Source organism: Polistes canadensis, unplaced genomic scaffold (assembly GCF_001313835.1).
Source record: "Polistes canadensis isolate GaletaPanama2010 unplaced genomic scaffold, ASM131383v1 scaffold_219, whole genome shotgun sequence".
Taxonomy (NCBI): domain Eukaryota; kingdom Metazoa; phylum Arthropoda; class Insecta; order Hymenoptera; family Vespidae; genus Polistes; species Polistes canadensis.
The window spans coordinates 160,298-183,183 of NW_014569766.1; the positions used below are offsets into that span (position 1 = coordinate 160,298).

The 22,886-nt window shown below is 33.6% G+C and overlaps 3 protein-coding genes across 6 annotated transcripts in view; 2 read left to right on the forward strand and 1 right to left on the reverse strand.

The window, feature by feature from the left end:
* Positions 1-247: 247 nt before the first annotated feature.
* LOC106790166 (methylcrotonoyl-CoA carboxylase beta chain, mitochondrial) lies at positions 248-3,314 on the reverse strand. Of its 2 annotated transcripts, none has more exons than XM_014754898.1 (9): positions 3,009-3,314; positions 2,422-2,675; positions 2,077-2,348; positions 1,857-2,004; positions 1,364-1,779; positions 1,132-1,266; positions 919-1,055; positions 765-850; positions 248-679 (listed from the first exon to the last, which is right to left on the reverse strand). In XM_014754898.1, exons 1-9 carry the CDS (start codon positions 3,117-3,119, stop codon positions 562-564), a joined length of 1,677 nt encoding a protein of 558 aa, XP_014610384.1. In that variant the 5' UTR covers positions 3,120-3,314; the 3' UTR covers positions 248-561. The 2 variants fall into 2 exon arrangements, with proteins under 2 accessions (XP_014610384.1, XP_014610385.1); XM_014754899.1 differs by having other exon boundaries at positions 2,422-2,509; positions 3,009-3,097.
* Positions 3,315-3,955: 641 nt separating this feature from the next.
* LOC106790168 (type-1 angiotensin II receptor-associated protein) lies at positions 3,956-6,605 on the forward strand. The gene is made up of 6 exons (XM_014754903.1): positions 3,956-4,204; positions 4,696-4,730; positions 4,857-4,968; positions 5,313-5,388; positions 5,500-5,637; positions 5,930-6,605. Exons 1-6 carry the CDS (start codon positions 4,166-4,168, stop codon positions 5,998-6,000), a joined length of 471 nt encoding a protein of 156 aa, XP_014610389.1. The 5' UTR covers positions 3,956-4,165; the 3' UTR covers positions 6,001-6,605.
* A 152-nt stretch (positions 6,606-6,757) lies between these two features.
* Positions 6,758-22,886, forward strand: part of LOC106790167 (POU domain, class 4, transcription factor 1-like) — a 47,718-nt gene continuing 31,589 nt past the window's right edge. Inside the window, exon 1 of one of the 3 annotated variants that reach the window (XM_014754900.1) lies at positions 6,758-7,076. In XM_014754900.1, coding sequence (XP_014610386.1) covers positions 6,995-7,076 — 82 coding nt within the window. In that variant the 5' untranslated portion in view covers positions 6,758-6,994. The remainder of the gene's footprint in view (positions 7,077-22,886) is intronic. The other 2 variants (XM_014754901.1, XM_014754902.1) reach the window with 2 other exon arrangements.

Here is a 22,886-nt window from a genome sequence, read left to right on the forward strand (position 1 = left end):
AAAATTGTACCGAAAAAATCAATAATACTTACATTTCTGTAACAAAAATAAAACAAGAACAATAAGGTCGATGTAAAAGGAATGGAATAACAGAAAAATTTGTAAAATTGCTTGTAATTAACTCAACAATTTTCATACTGCAAATATTTGACAGATGCCGATAAGTTGCGGACACTAGGCGACGCTAATGTCATGCACATTTCCTATATATAGAGAGAGAATTTCAATTGGAAATTTTATTCATAGATTTATAGTTTGAACTTATGGAATGTTCTATATATTTTTATACATAAAATATTGTCATATAAAAATAGAGATCTTTCTTTGGTCTAGATCAACAACTTCCAAATTTACCGATTTCAAAAATATATATTTTTTTTTTTCAATAATTTTATACATTTCTTTGAACTTTTTCTGAAAACTAAAAGATCACGAAATAGTTGGAAGTTGTTGACTCGTTGTCAAATTTCATAACACTTATATATACTATAACAGATATAAATATACATTTTTATGAACGTATAGATAAATGTCTAATATAAAAATATATCCTAGAATATATTACATCCTGAAAATACCAAATTTGCTTTCCGGTATGGGAGCATTCAAACAGGCAGCTAGACTTAATCCAAGCACTGTTCTAGTATCAACTGGATCAATCACTCCATCATCCCATATTCTTTGAAAATATAATTTATAAATCTTTCGCATGTTCTTTTTTCTTTTTATTTACTTATGTAGCATTAAAAATAAGTATAGATTACCTAGCACTCGAGTAGTATGGATGACCTTCTTCCTCGAATTTTTTAATAATTGGTTCTTTAATTTTCTTTTCTTCTTCTTCCGTCAACTATAATATGAAATGTAAGTAAAATTTATATTTTTAAGTAAAGTAAATACAAAAACTTGAAATTATACTTCTTTGCCTTCTCGAAGACGCTTTTCTTTAGAAATATGAGCCATTACGTTGGCAGCTTGTTCTCCTCCCATCACAGAAATCCTAGAATTCGGCCAGGAATACAAAAAACGAGGAGAATAAGAACGCCCACACATGCCTATATCAAAAGAAATGTATTAAAGATTTCTTTCTTATACATACACATACATCGCAAATGTAATAAACAAAATTACCATAATTTCCAGCACCATAAGAACCTCCAATGAGCACGGTAATTTTGGGAATCTTTGCACATGCTACTGCTGTTACCATTTTTGCACCATTTTTAGCAATACCACCTTCTTCTGCATCTTTACCTACCATAAATCCTACATTATAAACATACAAACATATATATTAATTACAAATAAACAATAAATAAGTTAAATTAAAATTAATTGTAGTATATGTGTATTATAGATTAACCTGTAATGTTTTGCAAAAACAGAAGAGGTATTTTTCTTTGCGCGCACAATTGCACAAAATGTGCTCCTTTCAATGCACTTTCAGAGAAGAGTACACCATTATTTGCAATGATTCCTACAGGATAACCATAAATGTTAGCAAATCCAGTAACCAGTGTCTCCCCGTATAATGCTTTAAACTCGTGAAATCTTGATCCATCAACAATTCTTGCAATAACTTCCCGTACATCAAAATGTTGTTTTAAATTGGTACCAACTATGCCATAAAGTTCATCAACAGCGTGTACTGGTAGTTCCACTTTTGAATCAATTTTTACATCCATGGGAGGAATACGATTTAGATTTTTAACAACTCGTCGTGCTAGGTACAAAGCATTAGTGTCATCGACAGCATAGTAATCCGACACTCCAGTCTTTCTGAAATGTTAAGATTACAAGATGTGAAATGATAACTAAATGAAATATACATAATAATATGTATGTATTCTAATTACCGACAATGTAGAGCTGCTCCTCCTAAATCTTCTGGTGTAACTTCTTCTCCGGTAGATGCTTTCACTAATGGTGGACCACCCAAGAATATAGTACCCTGATTTCCAACAATAATATTTTCATCTGCCATTGCAGGAATATATGCACCACCTTTAGTACAATAAATCAAATGATATTGAAGAAATACAGATAGTAAAAGTTAAATTAATAAATAGATCAAACCTGCTGTGCAACTTCCCATCACTACAGCAATTTGTGCAATTCCCATAGCACTCATATTAGCTTGATTATAAAAACTTCTACCAAAATGTACTTTGTCAGGAAATACATCAGCTTGATATGGTAAATTTGCTCCACCACTATCAACCAGGTATATACAAGGTAATCTATTTTCTTCTGCTATTTCTTGTGCACGCAAATGTTTTTTTACTGAAATTGGATAATAAGTGCCACCTTTTACTGTAGAATCATTTGCAATTATTAAGCATTCATTCCTATATGAAGTAATTATTAGTTAATAATGAGTATAATTGTAACGTATCAATTAATTGTAAGCATTTCAATTACCCTTCTACTCTACCAATACCAGTTATTATTCCACCAGCCGGTATTTCTTCTTTTTCATACATCTGGTATCCTGCCAATTGCGAAAATTCTAGAAAAGGAGAACCCTTATCTAGAAGTACATTGATACGCTCTCTTGGTAATAATTTTCCTTTGCTTAAATGTTTATCTATGGCTTTACGTTCCCCACCCTCTACTATTTTTTCTACAATAGATTTCAATTCATCTACTAGTATTTTCATTTGTAGATAATTCTCCTAAAATTTTGTCAAATACTTTTTAATATCAAATTAATATTATTTTTCTATATATATATTATTTTTGCAAGTGTTAATCAAATATTCCCACACATGTTAACACAACATACTTATCTCGTAACATTATAACAATGTAAAATCTAATTTGAAATATCTTTAATTTAATATTGATCTAAAAGTTATTGTAATAATATTACTATCATATTTGTATAAAAAGAAAAGAATGATAATGAATTTCAATATTACTATAATATAGATAATCGAGTATTTAAAGTTAACAGATGTTTACATTGTTTTACTTTTGTTTAAATAAATACTTCACATTATTCTTACTTGGAAAGTAGATGATTTTGTATCTTGTGATGTTCCAATGACAGGTGCATCATGATAATTTCTCCTAAGTAACCTAACATGTTTTAAAGATAAAAATCCTCTTCGTAACATGATCTATACACGAAATTTTCATTCAACAATGTCGAATACTTTAGAATAGACAATAATCAGTACGTTTTAGTAATGAAGTATACTGTGACGTCATCTTAATTATCAAAGTTGCGAAACATGTGAAAATACGTATCACAAATAATAATATATGTGTTTCGTAAATGAGAAAATATTTACTTAAAGATTTTTGAAAGTATTTAAGTTCAGAGACCTCTAATAACTTTTGTATCATCCACTGCATTATCGACTGGTTAGAAAAAGATCGTAGCGCTCATACCGACGTATATTTATTCTATTAAATAATGATACAAAATTTAATAAACAATTAACATTAAATTTAACTTCATTAGCTTGACAATATTTACATTGAAGTTTGTAAAAAACAATACATTATAATTAACATAAATTTTATATATAGGTGCATAAAACTTTCTCACTTGACAATTAACAATTTTATTTTTTAATGAAACTTATATATTTATTTATATTCATTCAGTAGTTACAGTATAAATAACAACTATGATTTATTTAAATTCAATTTTTTCTTTTTATAATAAAAAGAGATAATTATTATTTATTGATAAAAAAATACAGTTAATTATTATTATAATTTTTGTTCTTATGTAGTTCTTTTGATATTAATACATTTTTAAAAATGATTTATTTAAAAACAAAAAAGATATTTTTTCAATATTCATAGTAACTTTGATGCTATGTTTATAAATTTTGTATAAATTTACGTCAAATAGAGTGGGTGTAAGTAAGGTCGTACTATTGATTACTAATATCGATGTTTTACACGTAAGTAAGGTTAGCTTCTAATTTTAAACGAAGTTTTGAAAAACTATGTCAGATGGCAGTAAACGTAAAAGGCGTTTACATACGCAATACTTAATTCTGTGTATATCATTATGAAGTGCTGATAGAAAGGAAAAGAGACAAAGTAGTTTAGTGACAGATACGAAAGAGTGTTGTATTTAGCGCTCTAAAAGGAATAAGAAAGCAATTGTTTTCACGAAAGGCACGTAGACTTTAACTGCATAAAAATGCCAGATTTATCTAGTATATCGCATTTCCCATTAAAGGTAAATATAATGAATATTAATAGTCGTATAAATGCATTTTGTTCTAGTATTTTTTATATTTATTTGTAAACGTTTTATATAGCAGTACAATAATAATACTTATTATCCTTATAAATATTTCATTATATCATTATCATATTTGTTGTGATAAAGTCATCCTATATTTCTTATCATATCATACTTTAAGTGCATTATGGCGTTTTATCTGTTATTTATGTTAGAGAGAGACACCTCTTTTATATTTTATTAAATATTAATAATAATGAAGATATATATATATGGAAGAATATATACTAATATTTTGTATTAAAATAATATATTTGTAGTTAGTTGATTGAATAATATCCATACGTTATGTGATTTAGTTATGTAAAGTAAAAATGCCATGATATGATTACATGAGTTGTTAGACAAGTTTTTTCATTGATTATAATGCTTATTTAATGGTAAATAAATATGACAGTTATCATGTCTTTATATATATTTTTTAGGTCATATTTGCAATTCATCTGGTTCTCGTAACATGGTAATTACAAATTTAATATTATTTCCAAATCTTGCAATTATGTTCTTGCATTATACGCTCTAAGTTAATATTTAAATAATAGTAATATTTTTTTATATAAAGATAATATCAAATACTTTTTAATAGGGGTATTCAAGGACATTGGTGCCCAAGATCTGCGATGTTCTACAATTTACTATTTTTTATCTGCCTACTGTGGGCTGTGCACAGCATTGAATCAGATGAACCATTACAATTTGTAAGTTATGATAAATAATAAATAGTTTCATTTAATACACATTATTAGTTATCACTGAAAATTAATGTTACAAATATCATCAACACTAAATGTACTGATACTTTATGTGTAACTATTTCTATCACAGTAGATCAAATGACTCATCTTCAAAAAGTCATGTATTTTACGATGCGTGTATAGCAAAAAATATACCATTTATGCACTAAGAATTCTTGATTTATCAAATAGCTCTATAACTTGTAAGAAATGCTGCCAAAAATTTTATAATCAGTCGTTTGATCGATCATGATACGTTTAGTGTTAATAATTTTATACAAGCTAAAGTATTAATTTTATTTTTATAGGCTCTCTTCATAAACGTATTGTCAATATTTTTCGACATAGTGACTTTATCTGTTTACTTTCCAATTGGTCTAGCATGTAAGTATGTTCAGAAAGTCGTATGCGTGACTAATAGACAATGTGTAAAAATTACAAATTGTTTATTATCCTGCCCAAGCAGAAGATGTATCTGATCGCACCAACTTGTAGATGCGTCTGAGAAGTTTAGTGCAGCGTTTATGATAATAAACCTGATCGTGCGTGTTGTCACGAGTATATATCTATTGCGGATAGGACAAGCAAGAGGTGGAAGTCTTGCTACAATGTTTACATCCTGTCCTCCCATGGGTCAGTAGTCCATAGGATACAGATGTGCATTTGGTAGCCTTTTATCGCTTCGACAATTGTCTGCTATAAGTATGAGCATGGTGAACGCTTCAATTTTACGTAAAGTATTGTTTATTGTTATCATTGGCTTGTGAATATTTTGTTTATGTTTATGGTATTTTATGATAGCTTATGATTGTGCTTGAATTATTTGCTATTATTTCAATGTGCTTTATTATAAATTGTATTTTTGGAAGTGAATGTTACTGTAATTTTAATAGTATAAGATAATATGATTTCTTTTACATTGCAGGTATAGCTCGACAGGATTACGAGGACATATCTCACTCGATACCTCAAAATTCTGATTTCGTTGGAATCTAGATTATTTTTATGGTACATATTGTAAGAACTTATAATGTTCAATCTTGGATTTGTTTTTTGCAAGCGGATCACTTAACATAAGCTTAAACAATAATATTATGAATCTCATATGATAATATATTTCCATTACTTCTTCTATCAAGGCGACAAACAAACGAAAATGTAATTAAATATTATCAAAGATACATACCAGTGCGAACATAATCGATCAGATTTTAAATGTAACTATAGTGCCAAGTTACATTTTAACAGATTATACTTTCGATAAAATATTTTACCCTATTTCTTATAGAATATTATTATTTACGTCGAGCCGTTAATAACAATAATTAATACTGTTACAAATGATATTGTTTCTTATCATTATTATTAATTACGTACATGCATATGGTCTAACACAAACAAGTAATATTTTTAAAATCGCGTTAAATGTTTCGATTAATTGTATATAAAATACTTCGTAATATAACCATGTATTTTAATTAATTGTATATATGATAAATTATATATATACAAACAGATTTAATATATTATACTTGTAGATCTATTCTGTACGACTACTTTTATCTGCAGATTTGCAAATAAAATTCTTTATAACAATGTAACGCAATGTCCAAATAAATTATTTACGATCACACACACACACACTTATGTTTGAAAATATAAATTAAGATAAAAAAAAAAAATAAAAAAAAGAATAAGAGATATATAAAAAAGAGAACAAATATAAAATATATTTAAATACACTTAATTGTAGATCAGAAGAGAGATAATGTATTTGAATGTGGCGCTCACCGAACGGTGGCGCTTAAACGTTAACCGCTAGAGGTCAGCAGATTCGAGGTATAAGATCGCCATCCGTGAAGCGGTCCGCTTCAGTAGTGTGCGTGACCGTACCGGGAGGAGGGTGGCTCCGCGCGCGGCCGCACCGCGAAACCGTGCCCACTCGCCTCGACCACGGACATCCACGCTAGTTTTCTCGTATTGTAAAAACATGGCGGCCAGTGACGACGAGCCGATGCATCTCTACGAGGTCTTTCAAAATTGCTTCAACAAGATCGCCAACAAGCAACCCGGTGAGTCTCGCCGTCCGCGAACTTGTACTATCCCCCCTCCCCTATCCTCTGGGTGCTCGCTCACCCGCCTGCCGACTTCCCCCTCTCACCTTCCTATTTTCCCTTCCTCGTCGTCCCTTGTTAGGTGAGAGACGAACCTTCGTTCATCTCCTCGATGTTGTCGTTGTCGTTGTCATTGTCGTTGTCATTGTCATTGTCATCATCGTTGTCATCTTCGGTAGAAATGGTTGCGTTGTGTCAGTTATTTCGTGTTGATTTTATCTTATACTTAAATAAGAAACGTCATTACTAGTCGTTCTCTGCCTCTCTTTTTCTCTGTCAGTTTCTCGATCTCTCACCCTATCTTTCTCTGCCTCTATCTCTCTCTCTCTCTCTCTCTTTCTCTTTCGTTCATCATGCTCTAATCGAAAGAGCCGTGCGCCGTTTTGTCTTGCTTTTCCACGCGCGCGTCGACGTAGAGACGAGTAGTAGTGTCTCATCGTCGTCGAAGGCAAAAATGTATCTTCTTTCTTTTTCCTTCCTCTTTCGTTTTCTTTGCCTGCCTCTCTTTCCCTCTCTTCTCATTCTCATTCTCTCTGTCTCTCTCTCTCTCTCACACCCGCTCTCTTCATCTCGTCTCGTCGTCGCTCGATCGAGCTCTCTTCCCCTCCTACCTTTGTCTTTCTCGCTCTATATCGTTTCTCTCTCTATCTATCTATCTATTTATCTATCTATCTATCTATCTGTCTGTCTGTCTATCTCTCTCTCTTTTTCTCTCCTCTTCGTCGATCTCGCGCGTTTGACTATCTCAGTCTCGCAGTTTACTCTAGAGGAGAGTCGACCGTCGTGTTTTGGTTCTCTTGACTGTCAGTGCCCTGGACGGTGCTGCCACGTCGAAGTTCCGAACTAAAAGAGCTGGAGAGCATCGTTCTATTTTCTTTTTCTTTCTTTTTTTTTTCTTCTTATATTTTCCATCCCTTCTCTCTCTCTCTCTCTCTCTCTTCTTTTTCTTCTCGAACGAATGCAGTATATACATACTAACTTACAAACGTTATCTCGTAGGGATCCGAATGGTTCTCATGTTTCGTCAATATCATTTTCAAGGAAATTGATTTGTTATATATAAGTGAATAATATCGAGAAAATGATCATTGGACGATTTAATTTTTAAAGATCGGTAAAACTTGAGAAGAAGAAGAAAAAGGAAAAGGAGGAAATGATCGTTTAGATTTTTCCGAAAGGATGAAAATTATCGTCGTGTCATCGTCATCGTCGTTATCGTTTCTCCTTTTTCTTTAGTCGCCACGTGCCTCTTCGAGAGAGCGAAACATTCGAATCGTTAGAGTTTAATCGTTCGAAATTAATGTAAGAGCCCATAAATCCGAGCCTTTTCTCGGCAGTCATCGCGGGGGAAGGGACTCTCTTCTCCGGCCTTTGCGTTGTTTTCTTCCTTTATTTTTCCCTTTTCATACACCTGCCAGAGGAGCAGCTCGAAAGCGATGCGCCGCGTCGTGCGTTGCCTCCAAAAGTGGTTCTCAACCACGTCTCATACTCTATCTTTCTATCTCTTTCACTCTGTGCCGTAAGATGACCATACGTATTATTTTTAACAGTACAGTATTGGTTTTTGGTCATTTGATTTGATTGATTTTATTTTAAATGTAATCTCTCAGTACAGTTTGAGAAATTATTAAAAAAAGGTACAATCGAATTTACAACATCATTTTCAAATAACGGAACTTAGTTCTATGCCCGAACGTTTTAAAATCCTAATTATATATATTATCTCATATCATTTGCTGTTTTTTCTTTTTTACAAAATTACTGTCATAATCTATACTGCTTTATGAAGAGGTAATGTGTTAACATAGTTGTTCTGAGTAATCTCTGTAATACTAAATCGCTTTAGAAAATTTTGAAACCATATGAAAGTTTATTCATTCGTGAAACAATTTAATTGTAAGGAAATATAACATGTACAAAAATCAATAGATATTTTTGTTTCATATATAATTCATCTTATTAAATTTTATATCTAACTGTATATTCTCTCTGTAGAAGATTTAATTAATTTTTATCTAGAATGAGAGACACGATCAGTCAATTTCATGAATTATCTTCGATTTTGTTATATCAAATTAAGCGTATTAAATATAATCGAAGTACGTGATTGTACGTTAAATCAATAAAAAGTATCTTTCGTCATCTTTCATCGAGAGAAGAAGAGAGTTACTAGGAACGTGACGAGGGATTAATGTTCTACAAGGAATTTGTCACTATATCCAATTTGATTAATTGTTACAATCATCGTTAATCATTTGTTTACGAAGGTAGTGAAAAAGATGTTTCGATAGTTCTCTTAGGTTCTCATAGAACGTTTATGAAAGTTTGCACCGTAGACGAGATAGTTGGTTAACCAAGTCTGAAATGTTTGTTTGGTTTGAGATGTTGTTTGGGAAACGATGCGTACTACACTATGTAATGAAACAATAAATTAAAGTTCGAAAGAATTACATCGAAACCACTAAATAGTTTTGAGACATTTTATTTCTGTGTTTCTTTTGCATCGTATATTAGGCTTGCTAAATTAAATTTATGCATGAACGTTCAGAAAATTACGTAACTTTAAATGAAGATAATTTGTTCTTCAGTTTTCATTGTCAACATTTTCTTATATCGGTGACCATTGGAAAAAGGAAGGATGCTTAAAAGAATCGCTTAAATGTATGCTTTTTATTTATGTATAATATATGGTGTGTATAAATTGGAAAAGAATTTGTTTCTTTTTCTTGTTTTCTATCTCTCTCATTCTTTTTCTTTTTTTTCTTTTTTTTTTTTTTTTATCGGTTACGCCTCTTATCGATCCTTCGTAAAATCGTCAGCGTTTCTCGTGATACGCGTGATCGATCCGCGGAACAGTATTTTATCAGATACGAAGTGTACACACACGTACACGCATATACGTATACACTGTCACGGTCGCGAAGCCAATCAAACGATAAGCGTCTCATTGTCTACTCGAATTTCATAATTAACTTTCGCGAAGTTTTCGAGATAGTACTGCAAAGTAATTTAACGTACGTTATTACTTTTCGTATATATTATTAAATGATCGAAAATATATTTCTTAGAAACATCTAATAATTCGAGATTATCGAATAATCGAAAAATTTCTTTATATCGTTAACCAAAAAAAAAAGAAAGAAAAAAATCACATTTACCTTACGGATAATATTAAAACGTGTTTTTTTTTTTGTTTATATTGATAAGAAAATTACGAATATAAAGATATCTTTTGTGTTTCTTTCTTACTTTTTTTATTTTTTCTTTTATTCTTAAAACACGAATAGTCGAACGAACGAACGAACGAACGAATTCGATTGATGGGCCGAATCAAAATCGGAATATTTCATCGAGAATAAGAGACACGTCGATGAAATATACAGTTTAACGAAGCCACGCGTTATTCATTCGGGTTTGGGGGTACGGGTTCCGCCAATAGATAGATATGTATATCGAAAACGTAGCGCGTATCCTATGTATGATACAACCGGGCCCACGTACAAATTCGACCTTTCCGATTTATGAATTATGCATATACGCGGCTGATATTTATTTTCCGGAAAATTAATTATTTTTATTTTCCCGTTGGTCGCGCGGCGAGGACGCGCTAATCCAAATGACTGGGACCGCGGGATGATTTCGATCGTGCATTCTTTTTCTCTTTCTTTCTCTCTCTATCTCTCTCTTTCTCATAAATATTTATCTCCGTTAACGAACCGTTCGCGAAAGACCTATGCACTTTTTATTATTTTCGTTCGTTCGTTTGCTCACTCGAATCACTGATCAAGTTCGATAAAATCTCTCAGATTTTGAATATTTCTTTTAAAATAATCCAATTGATCTATGGATCGATCTATATATATATATCTATCTATCGATTTATGGATCGACCGATTACGATTTTCCTCTTTTGCAACAAGGAAAAGAGTGCGAACTATAAAACTCGATTAGGAAAAAAAAGGAGGGTGGGTGGAAAAGGGTGGGGTTTTTCAGAGAGGAGGAGGAGGAGGAGGAGGAACTTTCACGTACACTTGCCAAAGTGGGATCGCTTCTGGATTTGGCCGCGAGTAATACCTACAAGGGGCCATTTGCATAACAATATGGATCGCTTTTATTTGCATTTCTATTCATAGACTTCTTTTTCTTTTTTTTTTCTTTCTTTTCCTTTTTCTTTTTTTTTTATCCTCCTCCTATCGCGTTGTTCGTCGGTGAACGCGCGAAAGGACCGACGTAACTTTCTCTCGTCGGAGTTAAGAAAGGATAAAAAGTAAAAGATTGTCGTTTGGGGTCTCTCGGACCCCACGCTGCCACGACGACGACGACGACGGACTTTTCGAAACTCTCCCCTTCCGTACCGAATGAGAGAGCTCGAAGTAGCATAAACGAGCTCCAGACATAACACTCGTGACTTGGATCCCTCTCTCTCTCTCTCTTTCTCTCTCTCTCGCTCCCTTCTCTTTCTTCTTCTCTCTCCCTCTCATTTTTCTCTCTGTTCCCCCTTCATCCCGTTTTCTCTTCCATCCGTCCTTCTTTCTCTGAAGAATTATCGAGGGAGTGTCACCGTGATGCACCTGCCTCTTTCTCTCTCTCTCTCTCTCTCTCTTTTCTTATACTCGCGAACATCGTATCCGATCTCAGTGGTGCATATCGAAGAACCCAACCATGCACATAACGTATGCTCAAAGATATATGAATTACCGTATTACCAGAGAGACATCTTCGACTCGTTTTGAAAATTTCCTCGAAGACGCATTTAAATTCTGGATTTCGTGGATCAACGTGACAACTCGGGTCGAAGGTTCCAAGAGATTGGAGAACGGCAAGGATCTTTTCTTTTTTTCTTTCTTTCTTTCTTGTTATATTCCAATTCACTCTTTTACTCCTTTTTTTTCTTTCATCCTTTCTTTCCTTATTTCTCTCTTTCTTACTCGTTTGCTTGCTTGCTTGCTTGCTCGTTCTTTGAAATCTAAAGTGCGTTCAACGTACGTACGCACAGGGAATATCGAGGCCGAGCATAATCTTCTACGTTTATAGGAGGGGCCCGATGAGCATCTGCTTCTACCCCTCTCGCCCTCGTAGCTGCCATCCCTCGGTTGTCCTCTACCCCTCTTAACCTTCCTTCCTCTTTCTCTTCCTCGACGAGCATCCTCCCACCTCCTGTGCTATCTTTCTCTCTCTCTCTCTCTCTCTCTCTCTCTCTCTCTTAATATCTTATTCTTTTACACTCTTACACTCTCTTTCTTCATCTTATTCCTCACGCGTGCGTTCTCCTACACTCTTGTCGATAGATCACGTTACTTTCCGCTTAAACACAAAGCATTATCTATCTCGACTATTACTACTGTATCAACGTAATAACACCCTTATATTAATCGCTTTCTATCCTACATTGAATTAGATACCTTCCTAATTTTTATAGGAAATATCTAAAATTTTCTTCTTATTTATTCTCTTCTACCTAGGAATTTAGTTAAATTTCTTCGAACTTTTCTCGTAATAATCAACACTTGTAATATTCCATTTAAATTTTTATTATCTCAATCGAATCTTGTTGTATCCTTTTTCTTTTTTTTTTTAATTTGACGAACGAAATTAGAGAAATAAATGAAAATATATTTCTTTGGAAATTTTTGTAATAAATACTTGTGACGGTTGCCTTTTTATATTCTTTCTTTGTTTTACAAGGGGACATATGTGATATATTATAATTTCTATATAATAACATTTATATTCATTGTTTTTCCATTTGAATACCACGAAACGCCTCATAACACTGTTCACATTTTTACTGTCGAAAAGTGCCAGCACGTCGGATGGTGTATCGAAACAAGCACTTTACTGTTTTTCGACGAGATTTTTTTGTATAAGTTTATAGCATCGTTTCTCACAAATTATGGGTACATGTTCCACTAATGATATATTACGTTATTTTTGGTGATGCAAATTTTACAACAAATATTTCAATAAATGTTCAGAATAATGTAGTTGTAATTATAATTGTGTGTGTAATGTTATAACAAATTTCACATTTATGAATATAATGAAATAATATCAATTTACAATGTTTTATATATATTCTTCGATTCTACTTTATTATGTGGTAGAAAATTAAAAAAAAATTTAAGAAACTTTTATCCATGGCAGTCAAATGATTTAACACGTTTCATGCTGAATTAATTTGTCGGTGAAAAATCGTATCGATAAAACAACAAATAATGAAAGAATACAAATTTAAAAAAATTACAGCAAAAAGAATTCTATTGAAAAAAACTTATGTAAAATAAAGTTTTAAGAAAAAAACATTGTGTTGATCTTACGAATTAGTTGATGTCTATAAATAGCGAATATTTCAGATAGCCTAAAGAGGAAAAGTTCAGAGTGTTGTGTGTGGTGTTGGTGGTGGGTTATATGGGACCCATACGGCACGGAACGTTAGTGTCAGGCTTGCTACATAAATTTATTCTCGATAGTTGCGATAGTTTCTTTGATAAATTTGACAGTACGATTTTTACATGGACTCTCGACGATCGTTGGAAACAAAAAAAAAAAAATTGAAATTGTTGCGTAGCGATAAGAACGAGAAGAAAATCACGTGTGGGGTTCCTTTCAATTTCTTCGTAATCTTCGATTTAAGTAAGCGGCGGGGCCCGTTAAGAGTAATTTACGGAAAGGAAACAAAAGAAAAATGAATAACATATTCGAAGGCTTTTTTTGTTTTTTTTTACACAGAGAACACGCGACCGCCGGACGAGAATTCCTGACTAATGCAAGTCCCTCGTTACCGAACGGTGCACGCCATTCGTTTCGCTCCCGTTATGGTTGATATGAATTTGCCACAGTGCGAAACACCATCGAACTGACTTTTGCTTCCTCCTCTCTATCTTTAAGTATCTTTCTTTATTCTCCATTCTGTCTGTCTGTCTGTCTGTCTCTCCCTTCCTTCCTTTATTATGTACTTCTTTCTTCTCCCACTCAACTTTTTTTGATTATTTTTGTTCTCTCTCTCTCTCTCTTTCTCTCTCTCGATAAATTCACGATGTTCTCTAGAGAGGAAGAGCAAAAATCCATTAGCCGAAGTAGAAGTGGGTTACGGAAAGCGCAAAACCGAGTAAAAAGAATATACCGAGAGATGTGTATTCTTGGCTCGCCATGTTGTATACCATCGAGGAGATTCGAATCAGTTTTTCGACAGTCTTTATAAGAATTCGAACGTAGATAAAAATTATTCGTGAATTATGCGAAGACATATTTTCTTTACGAAGATTTAATAGGTTGCTTCGATCTACGAATGTAACTAATTAACTCGACAGTGAAGAAGAGAAATAGCAGCATGCATGCATGCGTGTACAAAATCGCACGTGCGTGCGTGTATGCGTGTAGGTAATATCTCGAAAAACATCGATTCTTCCAGCAAAACGTTCTTCTTACTCTTCTCTTTGAAAAAAAAAAAAAAAAAGAGAAAAACTTTTCGTTATACGAAGTTTCTTCTTTCTCGCGAAAATAGGATCAAATGGCGTCGTCCGAGTAAAAGAGAAGAAGGAGGAATACCTATCGTCCTAGAGAGCCCATGTCTTTCTTAGCAGCCTGACTGAAAGTACCACCCTATGAGGCACCGTATCCTGGCACCGTATCCCCTTGCCACATTGGCGTAGTCTAACATAGGAGGTTCTCAGCATCATAATCTTTTTATACTCATACATATATATATATATATATACATATGTATAATTTATTAAATGATCTAATATGAAAACTGATTCTTTTTTTTTTAATTTAAATCTCTTTCTCTATTTCTTTTCTCGAGAAATAACAATCGATTATAATTTATTTAAATAATTCTTTCACAATTTTTTCCTTTAGTTTTATTATTCAATAAGAAAAGATAAATAATTATACATAATCAAAAACTAAACAGCAATAGAGATCTATCTCTCCTCTAAGGAGGAAAGAGAACACTTTTCAAACATCCGTCCCGTAAGTCGATCTTGAAACTCTCGTAGTCATCGAGATAGAGAGATCGAGTTACGTTGAGCGAGTACGCTTTGATGTAAAGTGTCATACAGACCACCCATGCGAAGGCGTACGAGAAGCCTTATACACGTCGCGTTTACTATCCTCTCAACATTATTCATTGACTGACAGCAAAACGTTCGACGAGAATCTGTTAAGGATTTTTTTATTCTAATTCTTTTCTATTCTACTTTTTCTCTCCTCTCTCTTTTCCTTTTTTTTCATTACACGAAAAAGATTTCTTGAATAGTATTAACACATTGCGTACAGCGTTCTGCGCGGTCAAACCGCGCTCAAAACCCGCATATTTCTGAACGCTGTAGCAGCATGCTTCTTGGCGAGCAATCTAAAGCGGATACATACAATTCTAATTTGTTTTTGGGTATTATATTCACATATATATATATTGATTCGAAATAAAACATGAGAACGAGATTATCTCGTGACCCGTACGCAACGTTTGAGTGCATAAAAATGAGATATCTCGTGACCCGTACGCAATGTTTTAATAATACATATGTATACACAATTCCACATACGTATTTATCAGACGATACTAGACACAACAGATGCCGAGAAAGATTTTCCTCGTGTTGTGTCTCAGACACGCGACAAAAATTATAGGACCACCTGTAAAGTACCGATCGGTTAAACTTGGACGCATGTGCGCGAGCAACGCAATGAAACTCACGCAAGTATATATATATATATATGTATGTATGTATGTATGTACGACGATAGCACACGTGCGAGTTTCTCTCTCTCTGTCATTTTTTTTTCTTTCTCTTTGTGACACCGACCTGCGTCACGTTCCAAATAGACAGACATCTGGCCAGATTTTCTTAAGTTTGGTCCACGCGTGCGCGTACATAGGTAGAAGGAAGAATATACGTGTTTTACTTCTACACTTACGTGAACGGGAAGGAAGGAAGGAAGGAAGGAAACAAGCAAACAGCACCGCAGTGTGTGGTTGCGCACGCATTTGGGTTCTGGCGCCATTCGAAAGAGGGGCTCTGATTTTTTGGCAGGTGCCACTGTCCTCGGGCCAACGTCACCTTACGACGCTTTCAACGACCCCGCTTCTATCAGCTCGCACGCTTCACAGAATTTCCCAGGAACGTCGATTCTAATCGAAGCATAACGCAACAGGCCAGCCACACTATGTTTCCTAAACCTACTACTAACAGTAGTAGTAGTAGTCGTCACACGTGCTTTCGTTTGCTAACGCCCTATCGATCGATATTATATATACGACCGACTTCCTTCCATTGCTATTTTCTCTTTCATTCTATTTTACATACGTACTCTTACATTTTTTTTTTTTTTTATCAAATTCTATTCAATCTGAAATTATGGCAACTATAGTTTTGTCATCCCTTTAATCGGTTATTTTCCAATCGATTAATGTACATTTCAAAGTAAATATTTGATTTATTTTTCGTTATAGATAAAATGTAACAATATAGAGGAGAGATAGTGTGTGTGTGTGTGTTTATCATTAATATCTAATATTTTATTTAAATGATTGTACATTTATTAATTGTTAGCATAAATTTAAAAAGTGGCAAAGACACTTGGATGATAAAAAAAATAACCTTTAATAAGATTATGCTCTCCTACATATACGTTTATTTATTTTTTTTTGTAATTATTTTTCGTCTAACAATCTTTTAAAGATAACAGAAATATATATCTTCCTCTCGTCGAGCAAAGTTAAAACGTCGTGGTAGGAAAAATGGCGTCTCGATAGCACGAGTTAGGGTCACCTGTTGAACGTATCCTCGGGCTATAGAGAAGTTTTCCTTCATCTTCTATCTTCGTACCATCCATCCTTGCCATGTTATTCTTCTCTACCTGGGTTTGCTTTGTAAAATGGTGAATGAAAATATGTAGCAAGAGATAGTACGTGAAAATAAAAAAAGCAAAAGAAATTAAGAGAGAGAGAGAGAGAGAGAGAGAGAGAGAGAGAGAGAGAGAGATAGAAACATGTAGAATTTTTCTGTCCACTTTGCAGTACGTGTCTTCTACTCTCATGCTTTTTTTAAATATGGATTCGTGCGTAAATCGGACGTTTTCACTGATCACGGAATCGAACCGTTGTACTTTTACTCGATCTGACTTCGTTCAAAGTTGTCCTCGATTCAGATATCGAAGAAAATTATATATATATATATTTACGCCTCAGGATATTTTTATATCCAGTTTTCCATGTAGATTGTATGTACAGACATTTTGTTTGATATTTATTAACACCAATGTAATGTTTTATATGTTTGCCTATGTGTTACATGTAACGTAATAATACTCTGTTCATATTTAATACAATCTATGGGAGTTATTCAAATACGAGGAACATTATGGTATAATATAATTGAAAAAAATATAAATAATTTTAATAATCAAAAATAATTAGATAATATTTTGTCAACATTGAGAAATACAAATTATTAAACTTGTGATTGATAAACTTTTACCAAAGATATTGAATTGTATTTTGAGAAAACTGATTTACTATTTAATAAAATAGTTTTAAATATATATAACATATATTATAATGAAGAGAGAATAAAGAAAAGAATAGGAAGTTGAAAGTTGGCCATCACTGGAGCCCTCGTGGTCCGCGCCACTGTCCTGCAGTGGGCCCCTTCTAGGGTAACACGAAAGGGGGCACCGGCAACGACAGCTGCTGCTGCTGCTGCACCTTCCCCTTCTCCTTCTCCTCCTACCACTCTTTCTCTCTCTCTCTCATATACCACCCTCTCCTCCCGCAGGGCCCCTCGGCACGCCGGCATCCCCACCATGGGACCCATGGTCGCGTGGCAGCCCCAGCCTTCTCCACAAAATACACCTTCACTCCTTCCGTTTACTCCCGAACGGCTCAACGGACGATCCCACCCCTCCTTTCTTCCCTCTCTCCTTTCCTCTTCTTTCCACCTCACTTTTTTCCTTTTTTTTTTTTCTTTTTTCTTTTTCTTTTTCTTTTTTTCTGTCATTCTCTCTCACTCATTGTCAGTTTCGTTCGTTCGTCGAGCATGGCGTTCATATACCTCGACTGAATCATCATCATCGAGTAGAGCTTTTTCCTAAGTTTATCCTTCATTCTGTCCTCTTCCTCCCTTTTATCTCCACCTCCACATCCACATCCTTCCTTCCTTCGTTATTGTTCCCAATCTTTTCATATTCTCGACTTAACCGATGCGCTTTCTCGCGTTCTTCTTTCGTATCAAGCTTCGATATATCGTTTATGTGTTTCCCATTGTGCCAGCTGAAAGGACTAACGGTTTCTGACTCCCTCTTTCTCTTTCTTTCTTTTTTTCTTTCTTTCTTTTTTTCTTTTTTTCTTTTTCTCTCTCTCTCGTTTCTTTACTTTTTAACGAGACCACGTTTATTATCTTTGTATATGATCGCGACTTCTCGAGACTACATGCATCCTGAACAAAACGGAATTTCAAATATTTCGTTGCAATTATTATTATTATTATTGTATAATAGTTTTGTTTAATTACTTTTTTATTTATTTATTTAATGATATATATATATATATATATATATATCCCCTGTTCATTCACAAATATTTAGATACGCATATATCATCTATTTCGTTGCTATTATTATTATTATTATTATTGTATAATAGTTTTGTTTAATTACTTTCTTTTTTTTTTTTATTTAATGATATATATAACCCTCCTGTCCCTTCACAAATATTTAGATACGCATATATCATCGTTGCGTTTTCTTCCATTAAAGTGACGCTTTATTTTTTTTTTTGAATAAATAACTTAACAATTAATTAATTGTAAGATTATATATTGGATTTAATAGAAAATAATTTTCGTTATTTATAGGAAAATTGAATCGTCTCTTTTCTATAGACGAACGGCGGGGGGGGGGGTTGGAGGGACATGGCGAAGCGGTTAAAGGGCATTCAAGGAAATTCTGTTCTTTTCTTTTTTTCTCTCTCTCTCTCTCTCTCTTTTCTTATTCCCCTACTCCGATCTTACGATCTTCTGCCCACCCGCGGGGCCTCACCAGCACACGCGACGTCTTTTACAATTCTCAGCGGTGGGGGTTGAGTGGAGCGTGGCAGTGTTCTCTTCTTCTTCTTCTTCTTCTTTACGAATTTTTCTGTTTCTCTCTTTTTTCTCCCTCCCTTTTTCTCTCACTCTTTCTCTCTTTCACTCCCTGTATATCTCCGGGCCTCGGTTTTATTCTTCTCCCGCTTCTCCAGCATCACTGGCACAACCGCTATTTCTCCTTCTGAGCCTTGTCATGGCTCATGCTGCAACAGATGCTACAGCATTTAGCGAGGAAGGGTATTCCGTATCTCTTTCTAAGCTTTCTATACTGTCGGATTCTACGAGGCAAAGTATCCTTTTATGATAATGCCGATTATTATCTTGGATGTTGACGAAAAAAAAAATGTATTGCTTGTGTGTTTCCTAGGACAAAGGAATCATTTTCTTCTTAAAAAGATTTATATATTTTTATTATTTTTCTTTTTTTTTTTTTTTTCTTACTATTTTTTTTAATTATTTATATTTTATATTTCAATTAATCCATCTCATATACTGTTACGTATATTTATTAAACAATTAATCATATTTTTTTTCTTGTTCATAAATTGATAGAAAAGAGATGCTTTGTGATTTTTTCTGGCTCTCTACGATATTTCTAGATAGAAAAATAGGCGGAGTTTAATATTCGAAAATATAGTATGCACGTTCTTTTGATTATCCTCGGTACACTGGGTCCAGTGTTATACTCTTAAGTTTTTCAAATCTTTGCTCGTTGTTAGAGGAGGATTGCTTTAAAATTTTGCTCAACATGTGCTGTGAAAAAAAAAAACTCGCTTTGTAATCTTTGTCTCGACTTTCTTTTTTTCTTTTTTATTAACAAAAACTGGAATATAATTATTTTTTTTTTTTGAAATGTATATATATATAATTATTTTCAAGAATTTCATCAGATTTCTTTTCGTATAATTTGTTAACAATTATTTATAAAATAATTCTATAATTATTATTAGCAATAATCATCTATATAATATCTAAATATCTATGTATTTATCACTAAAAAATTTTACTAACTTTTATTTTTTACAGATAATTGTTCAATAATTATTATAAAATAAATTGACATAGATGCAAACGAAATGAAACTTTGGGAACTTACTTTTATAAAGATTATGTGTGATAATTATAATATAATAAATGTTAAACATTTAAGCTTGGGTTGAGCACCAATGGCTACCTGAGCTCTTGTCTACATTTTTTTTTTTTCTTTCTCATCGACCTCTATTCTTTCTTGCTATATGTAGAGGTGTGTGCGTTTCCCTTCCATCTAACAGGGTAGAGGGCCCCAAGGGTGGTGAACACTCTCTTCCCCCGTTTCTTCCGTTCACCAGCGGTCGTGAACTTCTTTTTTTCTCTATTTCTTTCCTTCTCGTTCTTACCTGTAAAAACATCGAACACCCTTTTGGGTCGCGTGGCACTGCACTGGCATAGCACACACGCGAATAACCCCACAGAAATATCTCGTTTGGGGTGCACGACTCTTCTCTCTCTCTTTCTCTATCTTTCTTTCTCTTTCTCTTTTATTCTTTTTCCATAGTGTGGAAGAATATATAAAAAAAATATTTCGACGTATTAAAAAAAAAATGTTCTCAATCTTTGAATCATTTCGAAGAAAAATAAATTCTCGGTGTAAATAAGATTTTGATAAATTAAAAATACAATTTGTTATTTAATTTGTGATAGAAAACAATTTCCATGAATATCAAATAAATGTTTATTATTTTACTATGTAAGAAATACATCACTTTATAATTTTGTTTGCATGGAAAGCGAGTATTAGTCGATGTTACATCGAAACTGAATGATTAATAAAGTTGTTCCATCTGAAATGAAAAGGATCAAGATTCAAGGATTACAAAATAGAAGACGCAGACGGAATAAATACGTTAAAAATTCCATTGGTGAAAATAAAATAACTATAGTTTGTCTGTTCGTTGAGTTAATTGGATTAAAGCGCTCGATACAAGCAGGTGTTGGATTATATCTTGGATAGTTTTACGAGGTACGGTGTTGCTTGCCACTAACATTGAGATACGTCTGGTAAGATTTTTTCGGCATTCATAATTTTGAACCGAAACGAACGACGTCTCTTGTTTCTATTTGAGTATATATGTATGTATGTGTGTGTATACTTGGCAGATGCACAAATAATATACACTAGGTTAACGATAGAAATTGGATTGACATTAAAATTAGCGTAAAATAGTAATTGTCTATATTAGAAAATCATAATCGAATCAAAATTGAGACAAAACGAAGATTTTACAATTTATTTAAAATCTATTGCTTACATGAAAATGAAAAAAAAGAAAAAACAAAAATTTGTTCATCCATAATAAAATTCTTTCCTTTTCACAAATCAGTACAAAGAGAGAAAAAACGATTTGATCCTACGATGAGATCCGGGTTAAGCTTTGGAAATTAACATTTGGCAAAAAAAAAGAAGCAGAAAAAGGAAAAATAAAAAGAAAAGAATTATTAGAAAGAAACTTGGTTCACCGTGGGCGTTCAGAGAATACAAGCTTGCTTGCTTGCTCTTCTCGTATCGCGAGAAGGAAGAATTTCTGTTGGCAAGGTGCAGCCAGGAATCCGAGGTCAAAGTCCAGACGAACATACGAACGAACGAACGTATGAACCTACGAACGAACGAACGGTCATCCAATCCTGGAGCATATTAAGGACGCTCGATCGAGCGCGTAATCCTGCCGTTTAACGTGTAAACTTGTCTCTTCCCGTGAAATTTTCAAAAATTCGCAGACGGTGGCCATGTCGGAGGCGTGCGAAGCGTATTCTCGTTTGGTACGCACGTTAACGATGGGATCCGCTCTACTCGGCCATTAACCCGCGTGGTAAACCGGATAAAATGCGAGTACGCTACTCGTATACAAAGAGGTGGGGTAGGGGAGGGATATCTTTGTCTCTTTCTCTCCTAAACGTTTCGAAGAGTGGCCGTATTAAACGTGTCACCTACGCCAACTGCATTTTTGCGTGCACCATAATATCGTTCGACCACCAACCGTGAGGAGGATCCTCCCTCGCTTCTCCGTTTTCTTCTCTCTTATGCTTCTTCTGTTGTTCTTCTATTGTTCTCTATCAGTTTTTTTACTGTGTATATGATGGGATATATATATATCGCGTCGATAGGATCTAAATACGGGGCGGGGGGGGGAGGGGGTTCTTGATGGTTCGATCAGAAATTTTTATCATCGTGATATTACCAACTATGTTCTTTTTTTTCTAGAATATAATTATTATTTTTTGAATAAATATTCGTTTGTTTTTTTTTTTCTAACTTCTACATTTATTTACTTAATTGTTTTTTTATTATTAATTTATTTTATAAGACAATTCTACACAATTTGTTACGTTTAAATTTCAATATTTCGTAGAGTTTTTAATAATAATTATTTCGCAAACGAATCGAATTTTGTGTAACAATGTAAATAGTTGTAATCTTTAATATTTAGAGAAATATAAATATGTAATGTAAAGAAAAGAAATAAAAGAGTATCGGATAGTTTCTAATCACTAGGAGGATCCGAAACCGATCGGTACTTTGCGGATTTTCAGGCAAACGAGGCATAACCACGAAATCGCGGTCGTGTCTCGTTCGATGAAAATCGCTTGCTCGTACAACGCGACCGCGGTTTTCGAGGTTGTGTCGCGTGTTTCGCGTGTTTCG